The 22,502-nt window shown below is 43.8% G+C and overlaps 1 protein-coding gene across 2 annotated transcripts in view; it reads right to left on the reverse strand.

Moving 5' to 3' along the window:
• ZDHHC16 (zinc finger DHHC-type palmitoyltransferase 16) overlaps positions 1-22,502 on the reverse strand; it is a 52,730-nt gene that overhangs the window by 14,421 nt on the left and 15,807 nt on the right. The window contains exons 6-8 of one of the 2 annotated variants that reach the window (XM_033941524.1): positions 17,955-18,088; positions 6,067-6,114; positions 3,295-3,380 (exon numbers count right to left, since the gene is read on the reverse strand). In XM_033941524.1, coding sequence (XP_033797415.1) covers positions 3,295-3,380; positions 6,067-6,114; positions 17,955-18,088 — 268 coding nt within the window. The remainder of the gene's footprint in view (positions 1-3,294; positions 3,381-6,066; positions 6,115-17,954; positions 18,089-22,502) is intronic. The other variant, XM_033941525.1, reaches the window with a different exon arrangement.

Genomic DNA, 22,502 nt, shown 5'->3' on the forward strand with positions numbered 1-22,502 from the left:
TATGTTGGAGCAGGGGATGAGAGGGAGGGAGAGAAGGAGAAATACTGGACAAGGCCAGGAGGGGTGCTAGATCAAAGGGTGACAAGGAGGAGAGAACAACAGGAAAGAGAGTGGAAGCAATCTTTGACCCTGAGGGGGAGGGAAGAGAGAGGTGGTAAGATGATTGAGCATGGGGAGAGGGCCAGAAGGGAATAGGAAGATAGTGAAGGAAAAAGGACAGGGAGATGTCAGGAGAGGAGATGCTGGGCTACAAGAATGGAGGGAGGGGATATGCTGGAAATTGTGAAATTGTGGGACCGACCAAGGGACAGGGATGGCAAGGACACCTGCTGCTGCTTTCCCACATGCGCCTGACACTGACGGCACAAGTTCTTCCCATTTCCATCATCTGCTCTCTTCTCTCCCTTCCTCCACCCCAGGCAATTCACTGAGGGGGGCAGGATAACTGATGGAATTGCATGGGGTGGAAAGAGAGAGAGAAGGGGGGCAGATGATGGAAGTGGGGAGAACTTCTGCCATCAGCTTCAGGCACATATGGGAAAGCAGCAGCATAGGTGAGGGGCCCTCACCTCACCACTGCTGCTGCTTTCCCACATGCTGAATGGGGGGAAGAAGACAGAGTTAGTGAGATAGAGGAGGTATGAAGGAAAGGGGTGGCAAGCTGTGAGTAGACAGTGAAAAGAGGGAAACTGAGGACTGAATAGTAAGAAAGAATTTAATTTAGATGGAGGCAGGAAATAGAGAAGGAAGAACAGAGAAGAAAAGGGAAGAGAGAAGAGAATTCTTAGAAATGGGGGAGACAGATATCAGATCTGAGTGGAGGAAATGAGAAGAGAGAGTCATTGTAAACCACAGGGGGGAGAGAAGGAGAGATGGAATGAGAGAGATGCCAGACCATGGGGGGAACAGAGGGAAGAAGATGGATGCTAGACCAAAGAGGGGCGGGGGGAGCAGAAGGAGAGATGGCAGAGTGAGGTAGAGATTTTCTGGAAAGGGCAGACACTGGATAGAAGGAAGCTAATGACAAGAAGATGAGGAAAGCAGAAACCACATGACAGAGGTAGAAAAAAAGGTCTTTTTTATTTTATTGCTTTAGGATAAAGTAATATTTTAGCTGTGTTGATAAATGTTTAGAAATAGAAATAGTGATCCTTTTATTGGACTAATTTTAATATATTTTTGACTAACTTTCAGAGACCAAATTCTCCTTCCTCAGGTCAGGACAGGATACTGTAACAGCAGTATACTTTACTGACCTAAGGAAAGAGGGTTTGACCTCTGAAAGCTAATTAAAAAAATGTATTAGTCCAATAAAATGGTATCTTATTTTCCATTTTTTTGTTTTATTTTTATTTGTTAATTTGTAAAGTGATTTGTTATTTCTCTTTTTTTCAAATTTACATCTGCTATCTTTATATTTTGTTCAGTATTGGGGGATATGCACCACAGTTTCTTCACCCCTAAACTGTACCGTTCCTTCAGTTTATAACACAAGGCAGCATGCTGAATGCTTTGCACTGCTCTGATGGTCACAGAATTCCTATGATCGTTAGAACAGCACAGAACATTCAGCCCGCCAGCCAGTGCTAAAAACCTCTTCTGTGCTTTTGTAAAAAAAAAGGGGGGGGGGGGGGAGTTTAGTTTGTGATTACTTATTCCATACTGGGTCAGGGTGGTTCTGTGTCCTGTGTGTATGAAAGACATGGTTTTCTGTTAACGTTGACCAGCCTTGTTTGGCGAAATGCATCAGGGAGCACCTTGAATATACCTGATTTGAATCTCCTTATTGGCTGCCTATCTTCTTTTGTTCCATGTTGGATTCTTTGGTGGACCGCTTGCTTTGTTGTTTTGTTACAAATTAACATACATGGAGTGGAACATACTGGAGTAGTTACCCGTATGTATGTTTTTTATACATACATATGGGTTACAGTTGGACAATATAGAATGAGGCAGTTGAGAGGAGTTGCAAACTTGGTTATTAATATAGACTTATGTTTCGGATAGTATTACTGCTTTACAATGCATTTGAACACTTTTATATATGTATGGAAAGGGTTTAGAGTTAAAGTCCTGGGCAAGTAGGTGGGAAGGGAAGGAAGGGGGGTTTTGTTCAGAGATGTTTGGGGGTTGCATAGAAGATAAACTGTGCACTGGTATACTAATCTTTGTTTGTTTTGAATTTAAAAAAAAGGAAATACAAGTGGAAATAAAGAAGTAAATAAGAAAACAGATAAATGGGGGCAGGACAGGGGCGGGGCGGGGCATGGGCGGGGTGGGGCAGGGCCGGGGGAGCCCAGCATACTTGGGTGCCTAGGGGACCTCGAAGAATTAATCCTGCCCTGCCGGTACCCCCACCAAGACAGTGTCCGTGGCGGACCGCCCCCTCTCCTTACTACGCCACTCCTTGACTTTACTAGTAATCTCAGGATCAGCTTCCTAATGCAAACATATTTGAATAGTCTAAAAATAAAAATAATCTTACCAATAGAGTTTCAGCATTCTGCATTTGCTTTATCAATATCAATAAAAAAATATATATTGTGTCACATAAGACTCCTCAAAGAGTCATGTTTTCCTAATATCCATAGGTCTATTTTGGAAAGTCACCTGATTGCATATTAATCTTCAAGTAACAAAGTTCAAAATTTCTAAACTCAGGACTAGGGAGCATGTAATGAAGCTAATACGCAGTAAACTTAAAACAAAATGGAGAAAATATTTCTTCACTGAACACGTAATTAAAATTGAATTCGTTGCCAGAGAATGTGGTGACAGCAGTTAGTTTACCAGGGTTTAAAAAAGGTTTAGAAAATTTCCTAAATGAAAAGTCTATAAGCCATTACTGATGGACTTGGGAAAATCCACTGCTTATGTCTACGATAAGCAGCATAAAATCTGTTTTACTCTTTTGGGATCTTGCTAGGTATTTGTGACCTGGATTAGCCACTGTTGGAAATAGGATAATGGGCTTGATGGACCTTCTGTCTGTCCTACTATGGCAACTCTTATACTCTTATCATCTGCTTGGAGATAGAATAATGCTGAGCATTCTATGGCTTAACAATCCCCTTTAGAGGAAAAGCACATAAAACTACTTTATTGCTCCGTCTCCATCCGCGGGTCAACGGACACAACACCCACTTGTTCTGAATCGGTCTTCTATGGATGAAAAAAAGGGGCAATTGAATGAAGGTGTCTAGAATGTCACACTTTCTACTGATTGCTCAAATATTTTGACAAAAATGTCAGCGATACTGTAATCTCTTTCTAGAACTGGAGCATTTACAGTACCTGCAAAGGAGCCAGAGATAAACAATGCACTTGTGGAACATTTTCTCTCTGAAGGAAAATGTGGGAGCTGGAGTCTGGTAATAAGTCTACAAGAAATATGAAAATAAATTGGTTATATTTCAGTTCTTTATGATCTCTGAGCATTGACATTTATCTTAAATCCTACATGGTAGGAAAAAGTCAGCAGCGATTGTTTTGGAGCTGCTACAAGGGTAGACAGAACCACTTCCAGACGACAACAGAATTTGCATTTTTTCATCACAATGTATAAGGAGAAATTAGGTTCTTACCGGCTAATTTTCTTTCTTTTAGTCTCTCCAGACCGACACAGCTCACTGATGGGTAATAGATCACCATGACCAGAAGGTGGAGACTCAGACAAAAACTTTTGGCTGTAGTACAAGTGGGCTGTACAGTCTCAAGTACAATCAGTCTGCCAAATAGCCAGGCAGAACTAAGAAGCTAATAAGTGTGAATTATAACAGCAACAACATTCCCCACAGGAGTAACAACTAACAGAGAAATACTGTTGGAAAATGAATAGAAAGACCTTCAGAAATGTCCCCACAGCTCACCAGCTACACCAGCTGAGCCAAAGGCTGCTGTTCTTTTAATCTACCCTAACCTACCATAAACACGAGCTCCTGCAGAAAGAAATGCACTCTTCACACGAATCCCAAATGAAAACAGACAGAGTGGGGACTGTGCCTGTCTGTAGAGACAAAAAAGAAAGAAAATTAGTGGGTAAGAACCTAATTTCTCCTTCTTAAGCGTCTCTCCAGACCAGCATAGCTCACTGATGAGACGTACCAAAGCAGTGCACATCATGGGTGGGACCCCTGAAGGGCTGCCACAAGCATGCACTCCTTGAACACCACATCCTAATGCACCTGAAGATCCACAAAGGAATACACAAAGGAATGGAGAGAAGACCAGACCACTGTTTTACAGATATCTACCAGAGGCACCAGGGAAGACTAAGCCCAAGAAGCAGCCTGACTCTGAGTAGAATGAGCCTAGAGAAATTCTGGAACAGACTTGTTTTGAAAAAGATACACTGAAGCGATAGTCTCCTTGATCCAGCGCGCAATGGTGGCCTTGGAAGCACCGTCCCCCTTACGAGAATCTGCTAAGAGGACAAAAAGATGGTCCGATTTCCGGAACTCCTGGATCCACTGAACATAAGAGCAAAGGACCCGGTAAAATCCAATTCGTGCAACTGCCTCTGCTCAAAAGAGCCCTCCTGACTACAACAAGACCAGGAGGACCACGGACTGGTTGACATGAAAAGGCGATACCACCTTCGGCATACGAACATAAGAATTGCCACTGCTGAATCAGATCAGTGGTCCATCGTGCCCAGCAGTCTGCTCACGCAGCGGCCCTTAGGTCAAAGACCAGTGCCCTGAGACTAGCCTTACCTGCGTACATTCTGGTTCAGCAGGAATCTGTCTAACTTTGTCTTGAATCCCTGGAGGGTGTTTTCCCTTATAACAGCCTCCGGAAGAGCGTTCCAGTTTTTCACCATTCTCTGGGTGAAGAAGAACTCTCGAGACTACGACGGGAACTCCCCACAGCCATTTCCTATTGGCGATCTACGTGGGGCAGGAGCGTATGAAGATCGCTCCTGCCCCGAAAGCCTGCTAGACCACCAGGTAAGGCCGGGACGCCGGGGGAAAGGCTAAACTATGGGTTTTTTTCTTTTTTTCCACCCTCCCCCCAAAATCAAGAATATGTGAAAAAGCAATTGCCGAAACCGCGAATGGGGAGGGGGAAGTGTACAGGCTTACCACCTCCACCTGCTGGAGACTGAGAGCAGACTTATTGTACTTGGGACTGAACAGCCCACTTATACTACAGCCAGAAGTTTATGTCTCAGTCTCCATCTGCTGGTCATGGTGAGCCCATCAGTGAGCTGTGCCGGTCTGGAGAGATGCTTAAGAATTTAATTTAATTTAATTCTTATATACCGCTAATAACCGTGAGGTTTCTAAGCGGTTTACAAAAATGATGCATTAAAAGATACAATAAATAAAAATAAATAAATAAGAATAGGTGATATGCCTGTCTGCCATAGGCCCAGATGTGAACATGAAGATACTAACACAGATGGAGATATGATAAGATGCTTCATGACATTACAGCATAACAGGAAACTTTCAAGGAGCTTCACATTACTGTAGTCAGGGTTGGGGTTACTTGGCACAGTATCAGAGGCAATCTTCTTGAAATGAACTCATGCATATTAATCAAAGTAACATATTTGTTATATTGAACTTGGTGACGCCAATGGGTCTGGCAATCTAGAGGATAACCTTATGTAGGGTTACCAGATTTGGGGCTGCAAAATCCCAGACACATGGCCCCATCCTGTTCCGCCTCCAGCCAGCCCCCACAAAGCCTTCTCTCTTCTTACCTGATGAACTCCGGCCTCATCTGGAGGGCCTGGAGCATGCATGGATGTGTGTGACATCATCCATGGACACTCAGAGGCCCTTCAGAGGAGGCCAGAGCTCGTCAGAGTTTTCTAAAACCCAGACAAACTGCCGGGTCTTAGAAAGCCCGTCCGAACACCTGGACAGTCTTCTAAAAAGAGGATATGTCTGGGCTTTTTCGGATGTCTGGTAACCCTAACCCCATGTGTTGTACAGAGAATATTTTATCAGGAAAATTTAATTGCCAAATAGAAATGCAGTCCTGCTCTCAACCTGACCCCAATCGCTGCCTTGATACTGTCCCCAGCAGCCAGCTCCACCTTGCACAGTAGCCCACCTGATTGACTGTAAACTGAAGCCTCTCCTTCTCAAGCAGTTTCATTTTCTATTGGAAGGGAAAACATGAGGGTAGTTACCTCACATGCACACACAGAACTGTGCAGGACTGGAGAGTGAGGAGGCCAGGCATTCTGCTTCCAGAAGTGGTTTAAAAAAGCAACATCACCCACCCAGTTTTAAGCTTTCCTGAACCAACCAAACCAGCCTTCTTTAGAAAGCCAAAACATGTTCTCAGGGCTCACACAAAACCTTGTAAGCAAAAGAAACTGTTTAGTGCAGGGATCTCAAAGTCCCTCCTTGAGGGCCGCAATCCAGTCGGGTTTTCAGGATTTCCCCAATGAATATGCATTGAAAGCAGTGCATGCACATAGATCGCGTGCATATTCATTGGGGAAATCCTGAAAACCCGACTGGATTGCAGCCCTCAAGGAGGGACTTTGAGCCCCTGGTTTAGTGAGATTCGTAGGGGATGATGTAACAAATTGTTCATTATGAATGTGTGAAAATCAGCACTGCTCTCCACACATTAAAAAATTACTTTACTCCTGATACGGTAAACTAACAACATGCAAATTACAGTGGCATTAAAGAATGCACAAAAGAAAAATCATATGCATAAATGTATGGTAAATATGCAAGTGCTGTTTTCCCCACCGAGCACTATGCACACAAATCATAATTTTTGTATGCAAAAATAGTTATTGCAGAAAATGTTGTGTGTGCATAATTCATTTTTACATGCATAAAGCACTTGCTACAATAGCCATTTTCTTGCTCAAAAATTCTGATTTCTGTGTATATGGATTTTACATCATACAGTCGACTCCACCTAAGTGCACTTCAGTTAAGAGCACACTTCAGTTATCCACAGCCTACCACCATGGTCCCGTTTTTTTTTTTTTACATTAAAGTCCAGTGTTCTCCCCAGGGCCTTTTAGCCGGGCGCTGCGCCTGGCTAATTTAGATGACCGCCCAGCGGTCATCTAACGCGAATCTCGATGCTGCCGCCACCACCACTCAACATAAAAAAAACAAAAAAAACACACCTCTCAACATCTTGGAGATGCGAACTCATGCTTCGGGGCTCTAAGGTGTACGTGCTGGCTTCCCTTCTCTTCCCTCTGAAACCGGAAGTTACGTCCCGGGGGGGGGCGGGGAGAAGAGAAGGGAAGCCGGCACGCAGGTCAACGACGGATGGAAGCTTACAACTTGCTTCAGGCCTTCCTCACTGCCGGGTCCTGCCTACTTTCTGTTTCCGCGAAGGCAGGACCTGGCAACGAGGAAGGCCCGAAGCAAGGAAGAGCAGCAAGTTGCAAGCTTCCCTCCGTTGCTGACCTATGGAAGATAAATTAGCGATGGAGGGAAGCTTTCAACTTGCCCAGTGACTCTGCTGAGTGTGTGAGCTGGGAGGGATAGAAAGAGAAATGCTGCTGCACCACCGAATGGGGGAGTGGAGGGGGAAAGAGAAATGTTCTGCTGCTGCACCCATTTTTGGAAGGGAGAGAGGGGGAAGAATAATGCTCTGCTGCTGCACCCATTTTGGGAAGGAGGGAGGGGGAAGAGAAATGTTGCTGCTGCTGCACCCAATTTTGGGGGAGGAAGGGGAAGAGAAAAGCTGCTGCACCCAATTGGGAAGGGGAAGAGAAGTGCTGCTGCTGCACCCAATTGAGGAGGGGAAGAGAAGTGCTGTTGCTGCAGCACCCAATTGGGAGAGAGAGGGGAGAAGGAAGACCAGGGAAAGGAGAGGAGAGGAAAGAGATGTCAAAACCATGGGAGGGAGGGAGGGAAAGGAAAGGAGCTACCAGACCATGGAGGGGGAGAAGAGATGTCAGGGCATATGGGGGGAGGGGGGAAGGAGGCAGATGCCAGGCCAGGTGGAAGGAAAGAGAGAAAGGAAGAAGAGATGCCAGATAATGGAGTGGGAGGGGGAAATGAGAGGAGAGAGATACCAGGGCATTGGGGGAAGGAAGGGAAACTAAAGGAGACAAAATGCCAGACCAGAGGGAAAGTAAGGAGAGGAGGTGCCAGAGAAGGAGTGAGAGAGAGAGAGAGGAGGGAGATGCCAGGGCATGGGGGAGAGAAGGGAAGGAGATAGAGATGCCAGACCATGGGGTGGAGTGGTAAGGAAGAAAGGAAAGGAGAAGAGAGAAATGTCAGCGCATAGGGGAGGGGGTGAAGCTGAAATGAATCATGTACAAAGAAGAGAAAGGGCACAGGATATACAGTTTATTGAAGGGACATGGAAAGATGCCATATGGAACAGAGAGAGGGCGGACACTGGATGGAAAGGGCAGAGAGAGGGTGGATAGTGGATGCAAGGGGCAGCGAGAGGGTGGACAGTAGATGGAAGGGGGAGAAAGAGAGAGAGAGAGAGGGCAGAAGCTGGGTGGAAGGGGCAAAGAGAGAGGGCAGAAGCTGGGTGGAAGGGGCAAAGAGAGAGGACAGATATTGCAGGGAAGGGAGTAAGGACAAATGCTGAATAGAAAGAAGAGAGCGACTACACTAACTGACCAGTTCAGGATCCTGGGGAGGAAACTGAAACTGAGGACAAGGAAGATAGCCTTCTCAGAGATCCTGCCAGTACCGAGAGCGGACGCAAGGAGGCAGAGCGAACTACAAGCAATAAACGGTTGGCTGAGGAGATGGTGCGAAGAGGAGGGTTTCCACTTTGTTCGGAACTGAACAACTTTCTTGGGGAAGAACAGGCTCTACAGGAGAGACGGACTGCACCTGAGCACGGCTGGGACGAGGATGCTGGCACGCAATGTCCAGAGCGTCATAGACTTGGCTTTAAACTGAGGAAAAGGGGAAAGCCGATAGTTGATCTGACCTCGACACATCGGACAATAGTATCAAATAAGGATACTGAGCAAGGACATTGTAAAAGAGGGCTCAGGACTGAGTGGGAATTTTTGGAAAAAGGACCTAAGGACGCAATGCAGGGGCCCAGGGCACAAATGAAATTAGCAAGCAGGATCAACAGAGAACAACGAGAGCCAGAGGGGCAAGGACATTGTAAAAGTGGGCTCGGGACTGAGTGGGAATTTTTGGAAAAAGGATCTAAGGACGCAATGCAGGGGCCCAGGGCACAAATGAAACTAGCAAGCAGGATCAACAGAGAACAACGAGAGCCAGAGGGGCAAGGACATTGTAAAAGTGGGCTCGGGACTGAGTGGGAATTTTTGGAAAAAGGATCTAAGGACGCAATGCAGGGGCCCAGGGCACAAATGAAACTAGCAAGCAGGATCAACAGAGAACAACGGGAGCCAGAGGGGCAACCAAAAATGGGGAAGCTTCATTGACGTATCTGATGAGACAACTGAAGCTGATACTTCATCCATTGAACTCCCAGTTGGACTCTCGCCACAAGAGTTTGAGCTGTATGTCGCCGTTGACAACGATGTGACCACATCATCTGACAGCATTAATTCCGATATCATAAAGGACACTGCAGACAACCAAGAGTCTGATGAGGACGGAGATACTGCTGAGGTCATCACAACTAATGAAACACCTGCAGAGACTGTTTCCTTCTCAAATGCGTTGAAATCCCTACACACGCCACGTTATCTGGGGATAAATAGATGTCACGACTATGGACAGTTTTACAGCATCAGTAGTCAGATACACAGCCTGAATCGTGCAATCTGTGTGCAGAAAACAATGACTGATTATTTTAGTAGAATGTTGGTTTAAAAAAAGGTTTACAGTGTATTGCATTAGACGGAACAGTGCTGTTTCTATAACTGAACCGTGTTAAATTGTATTCAGTGTGGTTTTTGCAGAATAAAAGTTTTATTGCATTTGACTACAGTGTACTGTGTATTTCCATGACTAAAAAGTGGTACTCCAATTAAGCGCACACTCCGTTTAAGCGCACATGGCAGTCCGGAGGCCTTGCACTTAAGTGGAGTTGACTGTATATGTTTAGCATTGTCAAATGTGACACGGACAAGAGGTCATGGACTGAAACTGAGGGGCAACAGGCCCAGGACAAATGTCAGGAAGTTCTGTTTCACACAGCGAGTGGTGGACGCTTGGAATGCTCTCCCAGAGGAGGTTGTGACGGAGACCACCATTCGGGGATTCAAGGGCAAGTTGGATGCACACCTTCTTGCGAATCACATTGAGGGATACGGGTAAACAAGGTATTCATCAGGGTACACCTTGCTTAGCCTCCGCGTGCGCAGGTCGCCAGTCTAGATGGACCTAAGGTCTGATCCGGTGAAGGCATTTCTTATGTTTTATTACTGTAAAAGAAGCAGTGATAGCTTGAGCCCAGAGTGCCCGATTCTCCCCTTCTCTTCTTACTTCATTATCCCTGCCCTTCTTCTAATTCTAGTTCTCACCAAGGAGTGAGAATCGTCACAGGTATATCATACTGATGGACAGTAAGGCTAGTTTTCACACCACCTCAGACCAGAAGTTAAATTCCCAGTACTGAAAAAGGTATACATTAAGAGCTGTAGCTTTCTTTGCATTGAGGTGTTATAACTAATATTTTGTGTAGTAAAAATTTTAATGGTATGCATTAAAGGGTATTCACTTCTTTTTCCTGCTTCAGGCACTGTGATGTTCAAACTGTGCTCTGGAACAGTGAGCTTTGTACCCAGGTGCTATCACTATCCCCCTTTTTTACTAAGGCACGCTAACCGATTTAGCGCGTCTATGAAACAAACTTTATATTTCTTACTGTATAGAGTTTTTGGGACTCCGGTGAGATTACATAAATTAGATAATACTAGATCCAATAAATGCTGGCACTGTCAATTGGAGGTGGGAACATTAGAACATCTTTTGCTTCAATGCCCTTTAATATTAGTTTTCTGGAAGTCTATTTGGAGTAAGATAACTCTTATTCTTGAAGTTCCCATACCATTATCTTACGGAATAATATTGTTTGGAACTTCAATTACAACTAAGAGCCCACTTAAGAAGCATATGGATAAACTCCTAATTATGACTGGAGTTGCTCTACAAGTAATAAGAAGAAATTGGAAACAATGGGATAGATTAAATTTACCATTCTGGTGGGAGACCCTATGCATATACTATAAATTTGAGAAAATATTAGCAGAACAAAAGGGCAAACCCTGAAAATTTAAAGAAATTTGGGGTCCATTAGATGCTTTTGTAAAACATCTTTAAAATTAAAGATATTGCGTTTACTCATTCCTACCAGACTTGAGATTTTCTTTTCTTTTTTTTTTTATAATTCTTTATTCCTTTTTAATCGTTCAACAAGTGTACAAGAAAAAGAATCATACATAGTCTCATAAACAACACTTGAAAAATCCAAGTCAAATAACAATTTTCAATTCTTATACACATCCAGTTAAAGGGAGGGAGGATGATTTCTTCATGTTTAATTTATACATACGTAGAGGGGCATAAGCAAAAAAAACGTCTAAGTCCCCTTTTGGCTTAAGGCCTTAAACGTTGAAAGTAGAAGCAGAGAAAATGTCCATTATCAAAAAAAAAGTCCAAAAGTAGGTTTTTTTGATAATGGCCTGCCTCTACTTTCAGCTGTTTAAATGCCCAGACCACCACTACGTCTAAACATACACCATATAATCAACCTAAAAAAAGCCTAAGCCTCAAACATCCAAAACAAGGGCTTTTAGGCGAAGGAGGAGCCAGTCCGCCTAAAAGCTGGATTCTGTATCCGGTGTCGTCAAAACAACACTGGTTACAGAATCCCCCCCTACAACGATCCAGGCAGGAGGGAGCCCAAGCCCTCTTGCCCCGTGATCCCCTAGTCCCCCCCCCCCCCGATCCGATGGGGCCAGGAGGGAGCCCAAGCCCTCCTGGCCCGGCCATCTCCAACCCCTCTCCCCCCCACACGATCCAGCCAGGAGGGAGCCCAAGCCCTCCTGGCCCGGCGACACCCTCTAACCCCCACTCCCCACTAAAATACGGGCAGGAGGAATTCCAGGCCCTCCTACCCTCGACGCAACCCCCCCACGACCGCCCCCCCGATCGGCCCCCCCACCGACCCGCGACCCCCTGCAGACCCCCCCCCCCCCTTGGCGAGACAATATTGGGTCGAGTATATCAGTAGTGGAGGGTAAAGGGAGATCTAAATGAATGCCTTCTGAATGAAGTGCTATCCAGGGATATAGGGGGGCCCAAAAGGGATATCTAATCCCTCTTTATAAAGTATCACCAGTCTCTCTGCAAAAGCATTTTGTAATTTATTATATACAAATGTTCAATCAGTACCTAATAAAGGGAAATAATTTTAGGCCTAATTGCTGAAAGACAGCAAGACATCTGTTTTATTACTGTCATGACTTTTCAGTGCATATGTGCTGATTAGGAATAGTATATATCCATTGGGTCTAATTTTCATGTTTCAACAGCAGAAAGACAGAAGAAGTAGCAGAGGTTTTTATATATTTTTATTGAAGATGGTTTTGTGCCCCTTCAGGGGTACTTAGGTTGGATAGAGGGGTATGAGTGGAGCAATAGTGCGATTTATTAGTTAGGATTAGAAGAGATTTTTTTTAGTTATCCTACATGTTCCCTTGGAGTCCTTCATTATTGATAACGTTAGTATCTATGCTAAGGAAGTTGGTTCTCCTAAGGTTGAATATTCTTCAAAGTCAGATCAGCTCTAGAGATTTTTCATTAAGTGAAGTGTCCAGCTCACTGAGCAGGGCCTATTTTAGATCTGTTTTTTCCAATTTCTCAGATAAGTTTGCAGTTTGAGTTGGAAGATATGGTTGTGGAGAGTATTCCACAGTCAGATCACCATGTTGGATTTTAATTTAAGGGCTGAACATGATATGCAATCAGGTAATAAGTAGTGAGGTATAGGTGTAGCAAAATTTGATCTTTTATTTTGAAAAATGGTTGCTCTTTGACTTGGAGGTGGAGGATGCCAATTTCAACAACAAAGGTGGATAGTTGGAGCAAGTCATTAATGACTACTTTGGATACGATGGCCCCTATTTGTATCGTTTTTATTAGCATTTTGATACTGTTGTATTTTGCTACAAATAATTATTAGATTATATGAAATATAAAGATGCATAAATAAACTTTATGGGTACTTTTTAGTAGTAAAGTTTACCTCAGTTTTCACAGGAAAATATTTCTCTTTCAGAATTGAGTCAGAAAAAACATATGTGCACAGTTCTATACTTGCTTTTGGAAATACAGTGGTGCCTCACACAACGAACTTAATCCGTTCCAGGAGCAAGTTTGTTATGTGAAACGTTCGTTGTGTGAAACGCGTTTTCCCATAACAATACATGTTAAAAAAAATAATTCGTTCTGTAGCATAAAATATGCTAAGATGACATAAAAAAAGATAAATTTTTGGTTATTATTTTTATTTAGATACATCTAAAAACATAATTGTTTTTTAAAACAACACACATTTTTTAAATTTAAAGACAGACTAAGTAGAGTCTAATTTTACAGTGAGAGGGCAGAGTCTCAGCGGCAAAAACTGGGACTTAAATGTTCATTTTTTTTTTTTTTCTACCGTGTTTCCCCGATGATAAGGCAGGGCCATCAAATAAGACAGCCCCCCCTTTTTAGAAAAAAATGTAAAATAAGGCACCCCCCCGCAAATAAGCCACCCACCGATACCTGCGCTTACCCGAATCGGGTGGTACGGTGGGTGACTCCGTGTGGTCCCTGGCACCCCCGACACGATCGGGGCAAGAGGGAGCTCAAGCCCTCTTGCCCCCCCGACTCCCCGACACGATCGGGGCAAGAGGGAGCTCAAGCCCTCTTGCCCCCCCCGACTCCCCGACACGATCGGGGCAAGAGGGAGCTCAAGCCCTCTTGCCCCCCCGACTCCCCGACACGATCGGGGCAAGAGGGAGCTCAAGCCCTCTTGCCCCCCCCGCCTCCCCGACACGATCGGGGCAAGAGGAAGCTCAAGCCCTCTTGCCCCCCCGACTCCCCGACACGATCGGGGCAAGAGGGAGCTCAAGCCCTCTTGCCCCCCCGACTCCCCGACACGATCGGGGCAAGAGGGAGCTCAAGCCCTCTTGCCCCCCCCACTCCCCGACACGATCGGGGCAAAAGGGAGCTCAAGCCCTCTTGCCCCCCCGACTCCCCGACACGATCGGGGCAAAAGGGAACCCAAGCCCTCTTGCCCCGCCGATTCCCCAACTCCCCGACAATATCGGGCCAGGAGGGAGCCCAAGTCCTCCTGGCCACGGCGACCCCCTAACCCCACCCTGCACTACATTACGGGCAGGAGGGATCCCAGGCCCTCCTGCCCTCGACGCAACCCCCCCCTCCCCCCAACGACCGCCCCCCCCCCAAGAACCTCCGACCGCCCCCCCAGCCGACCCGCGACCCCCCTGGCCGACCCCCACGACACCCCCAACCCCCTTCCCCGTACCTTTCTGTAGTTGGCCGGACAGACGGGAGCCAAACCCGCCTGTCCGGCAGGCAGCCATCGACGGAATGAGGCCGGATTGGCCCATCCGTCCCAAAGCTCCGCCTACTGGTGGGGCCTAAGGCGCCTGGGCCAATCAGAATAGGCCCGGGAGCCTTAGGTCCCTCCTGGGGGCAGGGCCTGAGGCACATGGTCGGGTTGGGCCCATGTGCCTCAGGCCCCGCCCCCAGGAGGGACCTAAGGCTCCCGGGCCTATTCTGATTGGCCCAGGCGCCTTAGGCCCCACCAGTAGGCGGAGCTTTGGGACGGATGGGCCAATCCGGCCTCATTCCGTCGTTGGCTGCCTGCCGGACAGGCGGGTTTGGCTCCCGTCTGTCCGGCCAACTACAGAAAGGTACGGGGAAGGGGGTTGGGGGTGTCGTGGGGGTCGGCCAGGGGGGTCGCGGGTCGGCTGGGGGGGCGGTCGGAGGTTCTTGGGGGGGGGCGGTCGTTGGGGGGAGGGGGGGTTTGCGTCGAGGGCAGGAGGGCCTGGGATCCCTCCTGCCCGTAATGTAGTGCAGGGTGGGGTTAGGGGGTCGCCGTGGCCAGGAGGACTTGGGCTCCCTCCTGGCCCGATATTGTGTGGGGAGTTGGGGAATCGGCGGGGCAAGAGGGCTTGGGCTCCTTTTTGCCCCGATCGTGTCGGGGAGTCGGGGGGCAAGAGGGAACCAGGCGGAGAGAGGGCAGTTAAGCGCAGTGCCTGCGCGGAAGGATGCAGCTCGGGCGACTTCGTTGTGTGAAACGAAGTTCGTTGTACGGATCAAGACATAAAGTTCGTTGTGCGCAGCGTTCGCTGTGCGAGGCGTCCGTTATGCGAGGCACCACTGTACAGGTCTCCCTTCATATTCGCATGGGTTAGGGGAAAGTTCCCCCGTGAATATAAAAAAAATTGTGAATAACTTTAGGGCCCCCATCCCGCCTCCTGGAGCCCTCCACAGCTTACCTTTAAAGCCCTGGTGGTCTAGCGGTGAAGCATGAATGATTTTCCTATGCTCCTGCCCCATACGGATCAACTATCAAAAACCAAATAATGTATAAAATACAAATGACCCAACATGGGCTGTGTTTCAGCCAAGGACCCCCATAAGACCCGAGGAAGGCATTTTTATTTTGCTGAAACACAGCCCATGTTGGGTCATTTGTATTTTATACATTATTGGGTTTTATTTTGTGGGTTACCAACTCCCAGAGTAAAGGAATAATGCAAGATGCATTATGCTGCTCCCCAGGTTAATTTGGTCACTGACATGCAACCCAATACTCTTGTGGAGCATTCCTTAAATGGGCTGGAGCTGCACAAATACACAATGTCGCGGCCGCAGTGCAGGGCAGGAGCGATCTTTTCAGCATTCAGCCTGCCCTGCGCTGCTTCCTCAATGCCTGCGTCAGTTCTCACGGGACTTGCACTGACTCAGGCATTGAGGAAGCACTGCGGGGCGGGCTGGACGCTGAAAAGATCGCTCCTGCCCTGCACTGCGGCCGTGACATTGCAAGAGGCCAGCGAGGGAGCTACATTATTTTAAAAGGTACGGGGGGATCTACTAATGGGGGCGGCTTATCTATGATGTCGTTAGATAGGCCGCACCATATATGGAAGCAGCACCCACTGTTTGGATTGCAAAACCCATATATAGGTCGCGGCCTATATATGGGGAAATATGGTATTAAGCTGTGGAATTTGTTGCTAGAGGATGTTCTTAAGATTTATCACAATTTTATTGATTATGACAGGAGTTGCCATTCAACATATTACTAACAATTGGAAAGACCATAGCAGACTTAACTTTAATTTTTGGTGGAATTCACTATGTCATTTATATAAAATGGAACGTTCAATAGCGGTACAAAATGGAAAATATAAAAGTTTTATTAAAATATGGGACCCATTAACATTGTTTTGTAATGAATAAACACCATTTTTTTCTTTTGAAGAAAAATTATTTAAGAAGGGGTGGGGGGGAGGGATTGTACAATTGGAGAGAGGGTAAAATGAATTAAGAAGAATAGTGTTGGGAGGGAGGGTGGGTTATGGGTTTATATATATATACAATTGTTATTATCTTGATGGATTTATCAAGTGTTGTTTTTGAGCCTATGTATGATTTTTCTTGTACACTTGCTGAATAATTAAAAAGGAATAAAGAATTAAAAAAAAAAAAAGATTTATCACAATAGGGCTTAAATATGGTTTAGACAAGTTCTTGGAGGAAAATTCCATAAACTATTAGATATATTGGCTTGGGAAAGATGTTATTTATTCCTAGGTAAGAGCAACCAGGAATGCATTTATTCTTTGGGATCCCATCAAGTACTTCTGACCTGAATTGACCACTGTTGGAAACAGGTTGCTAGACCTCTGGTCAGTCCCATCACAGCGCATTTTATATTTACAGCTTGATACATGCATCAGTTTCAGCATTTTCCACCAAAAGAGCTCATGGTGTGGAAGATCATTTCCTCTAGAAGAAGCCATCTATGAAGTCAGCAGCACCTCACCTACTAGGATATGCTAAGAATTTTTTCACTACTGTTAACAAGGAAACTGCTCTGTTTCTGGCTCTTGAGCCTTGGCAGCGTTTTTTCAACATTTTGAATGGACAGACTATGTTGCTCTCATTTTTTGGTGTGATACTATTGCTCACTGGCACGGAAATAACAGAGGACTCTACCCTGTGTTACTGAGACCGATGACACCTGATTCAGGTATTCTACCGAAACACAGCCTGTGTTGGGTTCCTCATTAAAGTTTGGCTACAAACCTACTCTTGGAAGCCGATTGTGCTTTGTTGTTTTGCTAACAATTTTAAGCACATAACTATTTATTTGACTACTAAGGGAACCAGGCTTTTGGCATTTATATTATCTTACAATCCTGGCCACAAGATTTTAATGTCCAGCAAACTAGAATACTGTGTCATTTAAGTATACGCTCAGAATACCAGACTGGTTCTAAATGATTTCCACCCACAAGAACTCTGAGCAAGGCATGGTATTCATAGTTTCTGTGACTGCAGAATGTTAATGAGGTTTTTAGATTTTTCTTTCAGATTAAACAAGATCAATGGTTCCCAATCCTGTTCTAGGGGCTCCTCAGCCAATCTGATTTACAGGATCTCCACAAAGAATATTCATAAGAGAGATTTGCATGCAGTGGATGGTGTGCATGCAAATCTCTCTCATGAATATTCTTTGTGGAGATCTTAAAAGCCTGACTGGCTTGGGAGCCCCCAGGATAGGTTTGGGACCTACTAAACAATACTTATGAAATGTGTTATGTGAAATGCAAGCTGCTCAAAAATGAGCTTCAAGCATCTGAACCCACAAGCATTCCTCTTCCTGTTAAACCAGAAGAATACCCTTAGCAGCAATTTTAGCCTCTACACTGACAAGGACCAATAAGCTACATCTAACTATAACCCTTGTGTGACGACTAAGTATCTGCCTTAAATTGTTCCCATGCAAAACAAATCGGTTCTAGATCTCACCTCAATGGCCAGGTAAGCCTCACGGAACATCTCTCGACTACTGATGCTGCAGTAAATGCAGCCCATGGTCATGAAGAGGCAGAAGGAGAAGAAGTAGCGATGGTTGTTGTGTCCCACACAGTTGTTCAACCAGGCTATCTCAAGGAGTTAAAGACACATTAACAGCCCTGCATAAAAAGCTAGGATTTCCATTGCAAGGTGGTAGCTTCCAAAAGGTTTAAAACTAACAAAACAATAAATATTCCCTTCATAAACATGTCTCCCCTTTGAGCAAAAATTACCATATATACAGTACTCCCCCGATATTTGCGTGGGTTCCATTCCAGGAACCCCCGCAAATTTTGAAAAACCACGAATATGGCAGGAGGGGGCAGCTGGAGCGCTGGCGAGTGAAGAAAATCACTCGCGGTATGCTCCAACCACCTCTTCCTATTATTAAAGTAAGGCTACACCAATCAGGAGCTGCTTTGACACGCAGCTCCTGATTGGTGTAGCCCGACATTAGTACAGGAAGAGGCGGTCGAGAATACTACGAATTAGTGAGTCCGCAAACCGCGAATTCGTGGGGAAACACTGTACTTGAATATAAACCTATCTGAGCATAAACCAAGATACCATTTTTGCCCCCCTTTTTAGGGGAAAATGTTAACTCGAATATAAATTGAAGGGTTTATATTCTACCATTCCTCCCCTTGCCTTCTCTGTGGTGACCTACCACTCTATCTCCTGCCCCTCCACTATAGCCAACCCCCCAGGAAGTCAAGGTAGGCCTGAGTGGCTGGGTAGAGGGAGGGGGTACTCTTGCTTGGAAGTGAGGAAATAACACTAACTGCTGGCTTATGGGGGTAAGGACATGGACAGGGGTAGGGACTGAAGTCTGCTGGTTCAGGGGGTTGGCGTCAGCAGAGGGGGTATGGGCTGAAGTTTGCCGGTTTTGGGGGTTAGTAGCTGCAAAGGGAGAAGACTTGAATATAAACAGACCCCCCCCCATTTTGGGCCATTTTTAGGCCCAAAAATCTCAGTTTATATTCGAGTATATGAACATAAGAACATTAAAATTTGAAACTGAGTGGCTGACTGCATAAATGCCAGTAACAGCTAAGGACAATTTAAAACAAGGGTGTCAAATGTCAGTCCTCGAGAGTTGCAATCCAGTCGGGTTTTTAGGATTTCCCCAATGAATATGCATGATATCTATTTTGCATGCACTGCTTTCATTGTATGCTAATAGATCTCATGCATATTCATTGGGGAAATCCTGAAAAACTGACTGGATTGCGGCCCTCGAGGACCAACATTTGACACCCCTGATCTAAAAGGTCAATAATCCTTTTATTTTTATGTTCATTTTCTTAGTAGTGAAGTGGTAATCAAGAGATAGACTGTTACTGTCTCCAAATATGTGTTCAACAATTACATTATAAATTGTAATATTATGGCCATTTTAAAATTGAATTTATCCAAATGGCACTCAATTTTTATATATAAATGTTCTTGTGAGGATCACCAATCAAACTCTCACCCAAGATATATATCAAGCTCAATATATATCTCAAACTCCTCACCTCTAATGTATAATCCCTAGCTCCTTAGAAGTACCGCCTGGGCTCAAAAGCTTTCACAGCCCTAGGCTTTATGTTCTACCTCCTAAAGAAGTAGCCTGCATTATATAGGCAATCGCAGCATCTGTTAACCATATTTCCATCTAGCAAAACAAATCTGGCTGATGAAACCAACTAGATTAAAAAAAAAAAAAAAAAAAACATGTTACTTAGTGGAAGGGATAGGTATTGTGTGATGAAGTTCATGATTTAGTTGTTAGTTTTTCTTTGGGATCACCATGAAGAAACAACAGGAGTGATCCTGGATCTTTAAGAGTATAGTATCTGGAGATAGGGATAGATGGCTTCAATTTTAAAATGAACTCTCACCAAGATATATATCAAGCTCAATATATATCTCAAACTCCTCACCTAGCTCCTCAGAAGTACCACCTGGGCTCAAAAGCTTTCACAGCCCTAGGCTTTATGTACTACCTCCTCACTGGAGCCGTTATCAATTTTTACTCCCTTCCACTACACCCCTATCATGCTCTAAGTAACATGTTTAAAAAAAAAAAATCTAGGAGGTTTCTTTTTTTTTTTTTTAATAATTCTTTATTCATTTTCAAATTTTACATGAAGTGTACAAAATATTGAATTACAACTAATGAATACACAATATCACTTTTATATTTAATACATAATATTCTAAACATATTTTTATCCCCTCTCCCTCCCCCCACCTTTCAAGTACTTTCCAATCACCCCTTACATATTGTATATCATATTATAACATGTTGTGTAAAAATTATTTTCACTACCCCCCCTCCATGTGTGTCACAAAGAAGATATTGAAAAGAAGAAGATAAATCCTACTATTCATTCACTACAATATTTTGTCAATGGCCCCCATATTTTTATAAATTTAGGATATATCTCTCTTTGTATTGCTATTGCTCTTTCCATTTTGAATATATGACAAATTGTATTCCACCAAAATGTATAATTAAGGTTACTATGATTCTTCCAGTTATCGGTTATATGCTGAATGGCAACCCCTGTCATGACTATTAAATCTTGTTATTTTCTGGTGAAATTTGACTTTTTTTTCTCATCATCATTCCAAATAACACTGTATCATATGATATTGCTACATGATTTTCCATCAATTTATTAATTTGTGGCCAAATTGCATTCCAAAAACTTTTAATGTAGGGACAATGATACAGTAAATGATCCAACGTCCCACTATCTAATTTTTGCAAACGTGTAGGGGTCCAAAAAGCTCTATGTAAAAAAAAGAACCAAGTTTGTCTCATAGATGCTGACACTGTACATCTCATTCTCCAAGACCAAATTAGTGGCCATTGAGATGCAGTAATTTGATGCTTAATCTCAATGCTCCAAATGTCTCTTAGACCATTTTTTGGTTTTTTATTCATATATCCAGATATTAATTTATACCACAATGCGGCTTGATGCCCTAGGAAGTCTGCTTGAAAACATAAGAACTCTAAACTATATTGATTATTCAATGTTTTCCATTCAGGGAACCCAACCTGAATGGCCTGCTTCAATTGCAACCATTTAAAACTTTGTGTTTTACTAAGACCAAATCTATGTTGCAATTGTGAAAATTCCAGCAGTTTACCTTCTGAAATAACATAATTTAGAGATCGAATGCCTGCAATAATCCAGTTCTTCCAAAGGATTTGAGCTCCGCCAATTTTGATCTTGGAGTTTATCCATAGAGACTGATTAGTTGACTTGTTTATTGGGATAGGTGTTAATTTACTAATAAACCTCAACGTTTTCCAAGTATCCATTAATATCTTATTTTCTCTGTATCTTCTAGGCATGTTAATACTTGGAAGATGAACTAAATTTAGGGGAAACATAAGGCGCCATTCCAAATACAACCAATCTGGTGCATTATTTATAAGTTCTGGGAGGATCCAATGCATACCCTGACGTAGAATATAGGCTTGATGGTACCTATAAAAATTTGGAAAATTTACCCCTCCCTCCTTAATTGATTTTTGCAAAGTTACTAAAGCTATTCTAGGTATTTTACCAAGCCAAAGAAATTTCGTTAAAATGCTATTAAGCTTTTTATAAAAGGACCCCTGAAAATAAATAGGTATCATACTCATTTGGTAACAAACTACAGGCAACATCATCATTTTAATAGTTTGAACTCTTCCCCACCAAGAAATATGTAAAGGGTTCCATTGCTCACACAACTCCGTAACTTTTTTTAATACAAATTTTTCAATCTCTTTTACAGTATCTTCAATTGTATTTTTAACTTGAATGCCAAGATATTTAAATCCTTCTTCCTTCCATATGAACGGAAAATCTTCAAATAGTCCTTTTACACAATGAACATTTAAAGTTATAATTTCCGACTTACTCCAGTTAATTTTATAACCTGAAAATTTACCAAACATATCAATTAATTCTAATAGAAGGTAGACTGTGGATTTCTCAAATAAAGTAAAATATCATCCGCATATGCCAAAACTTTATATTCCATATCAGAGTATGGAATACCCTGTATCCCCCCTGCTTGCTGTATTGCTAATAATAAGGGTTCTAATACAACATCAAATAACAAAGGAGATAAAGGACAACCTTGTCTAACTCCCCTTTGCAATTTAAAACCTTCAGATATCATATTATTAATACTTAATCTTGCAATCGGGAAGCTATACAATGTTTTTACCATTTGTATAAATCCAGAACCTATACCAAACCATTCTAAAGCTTGATACATAAAATTCCATTCTACTCTATCAAATGCTTTTTCTGCATCCAATGAAACTGTAAAAGCCGGTTCATCCATTTTTTTTGATAAATTTAACATATGAAACAATAATCTAGAGTTATTAGAGGAGTGCCTTTTAGCAATAAAACCAGTCTGATGCGTGTCTATAATATGTGGGAGAGCTTTGGCTAATCTCAAAGCCAATATTTTCACCAAAAGTTTGTTATCAACATTTATTAA

Source organism: Geotrypetes seraphini, chromosome 4 (assembly GCF_902459505.1).
Source record: "Geotrypetes seraphini chromosome 4, aGeoSer1.1, whole genome shotgun sequence".
NCBI lineage: Eukaryota > Metazoa > Chordata > Amphibia > Gymnophiona > Dermophiidae > Geotrypetes > Geotrypetes seraphini.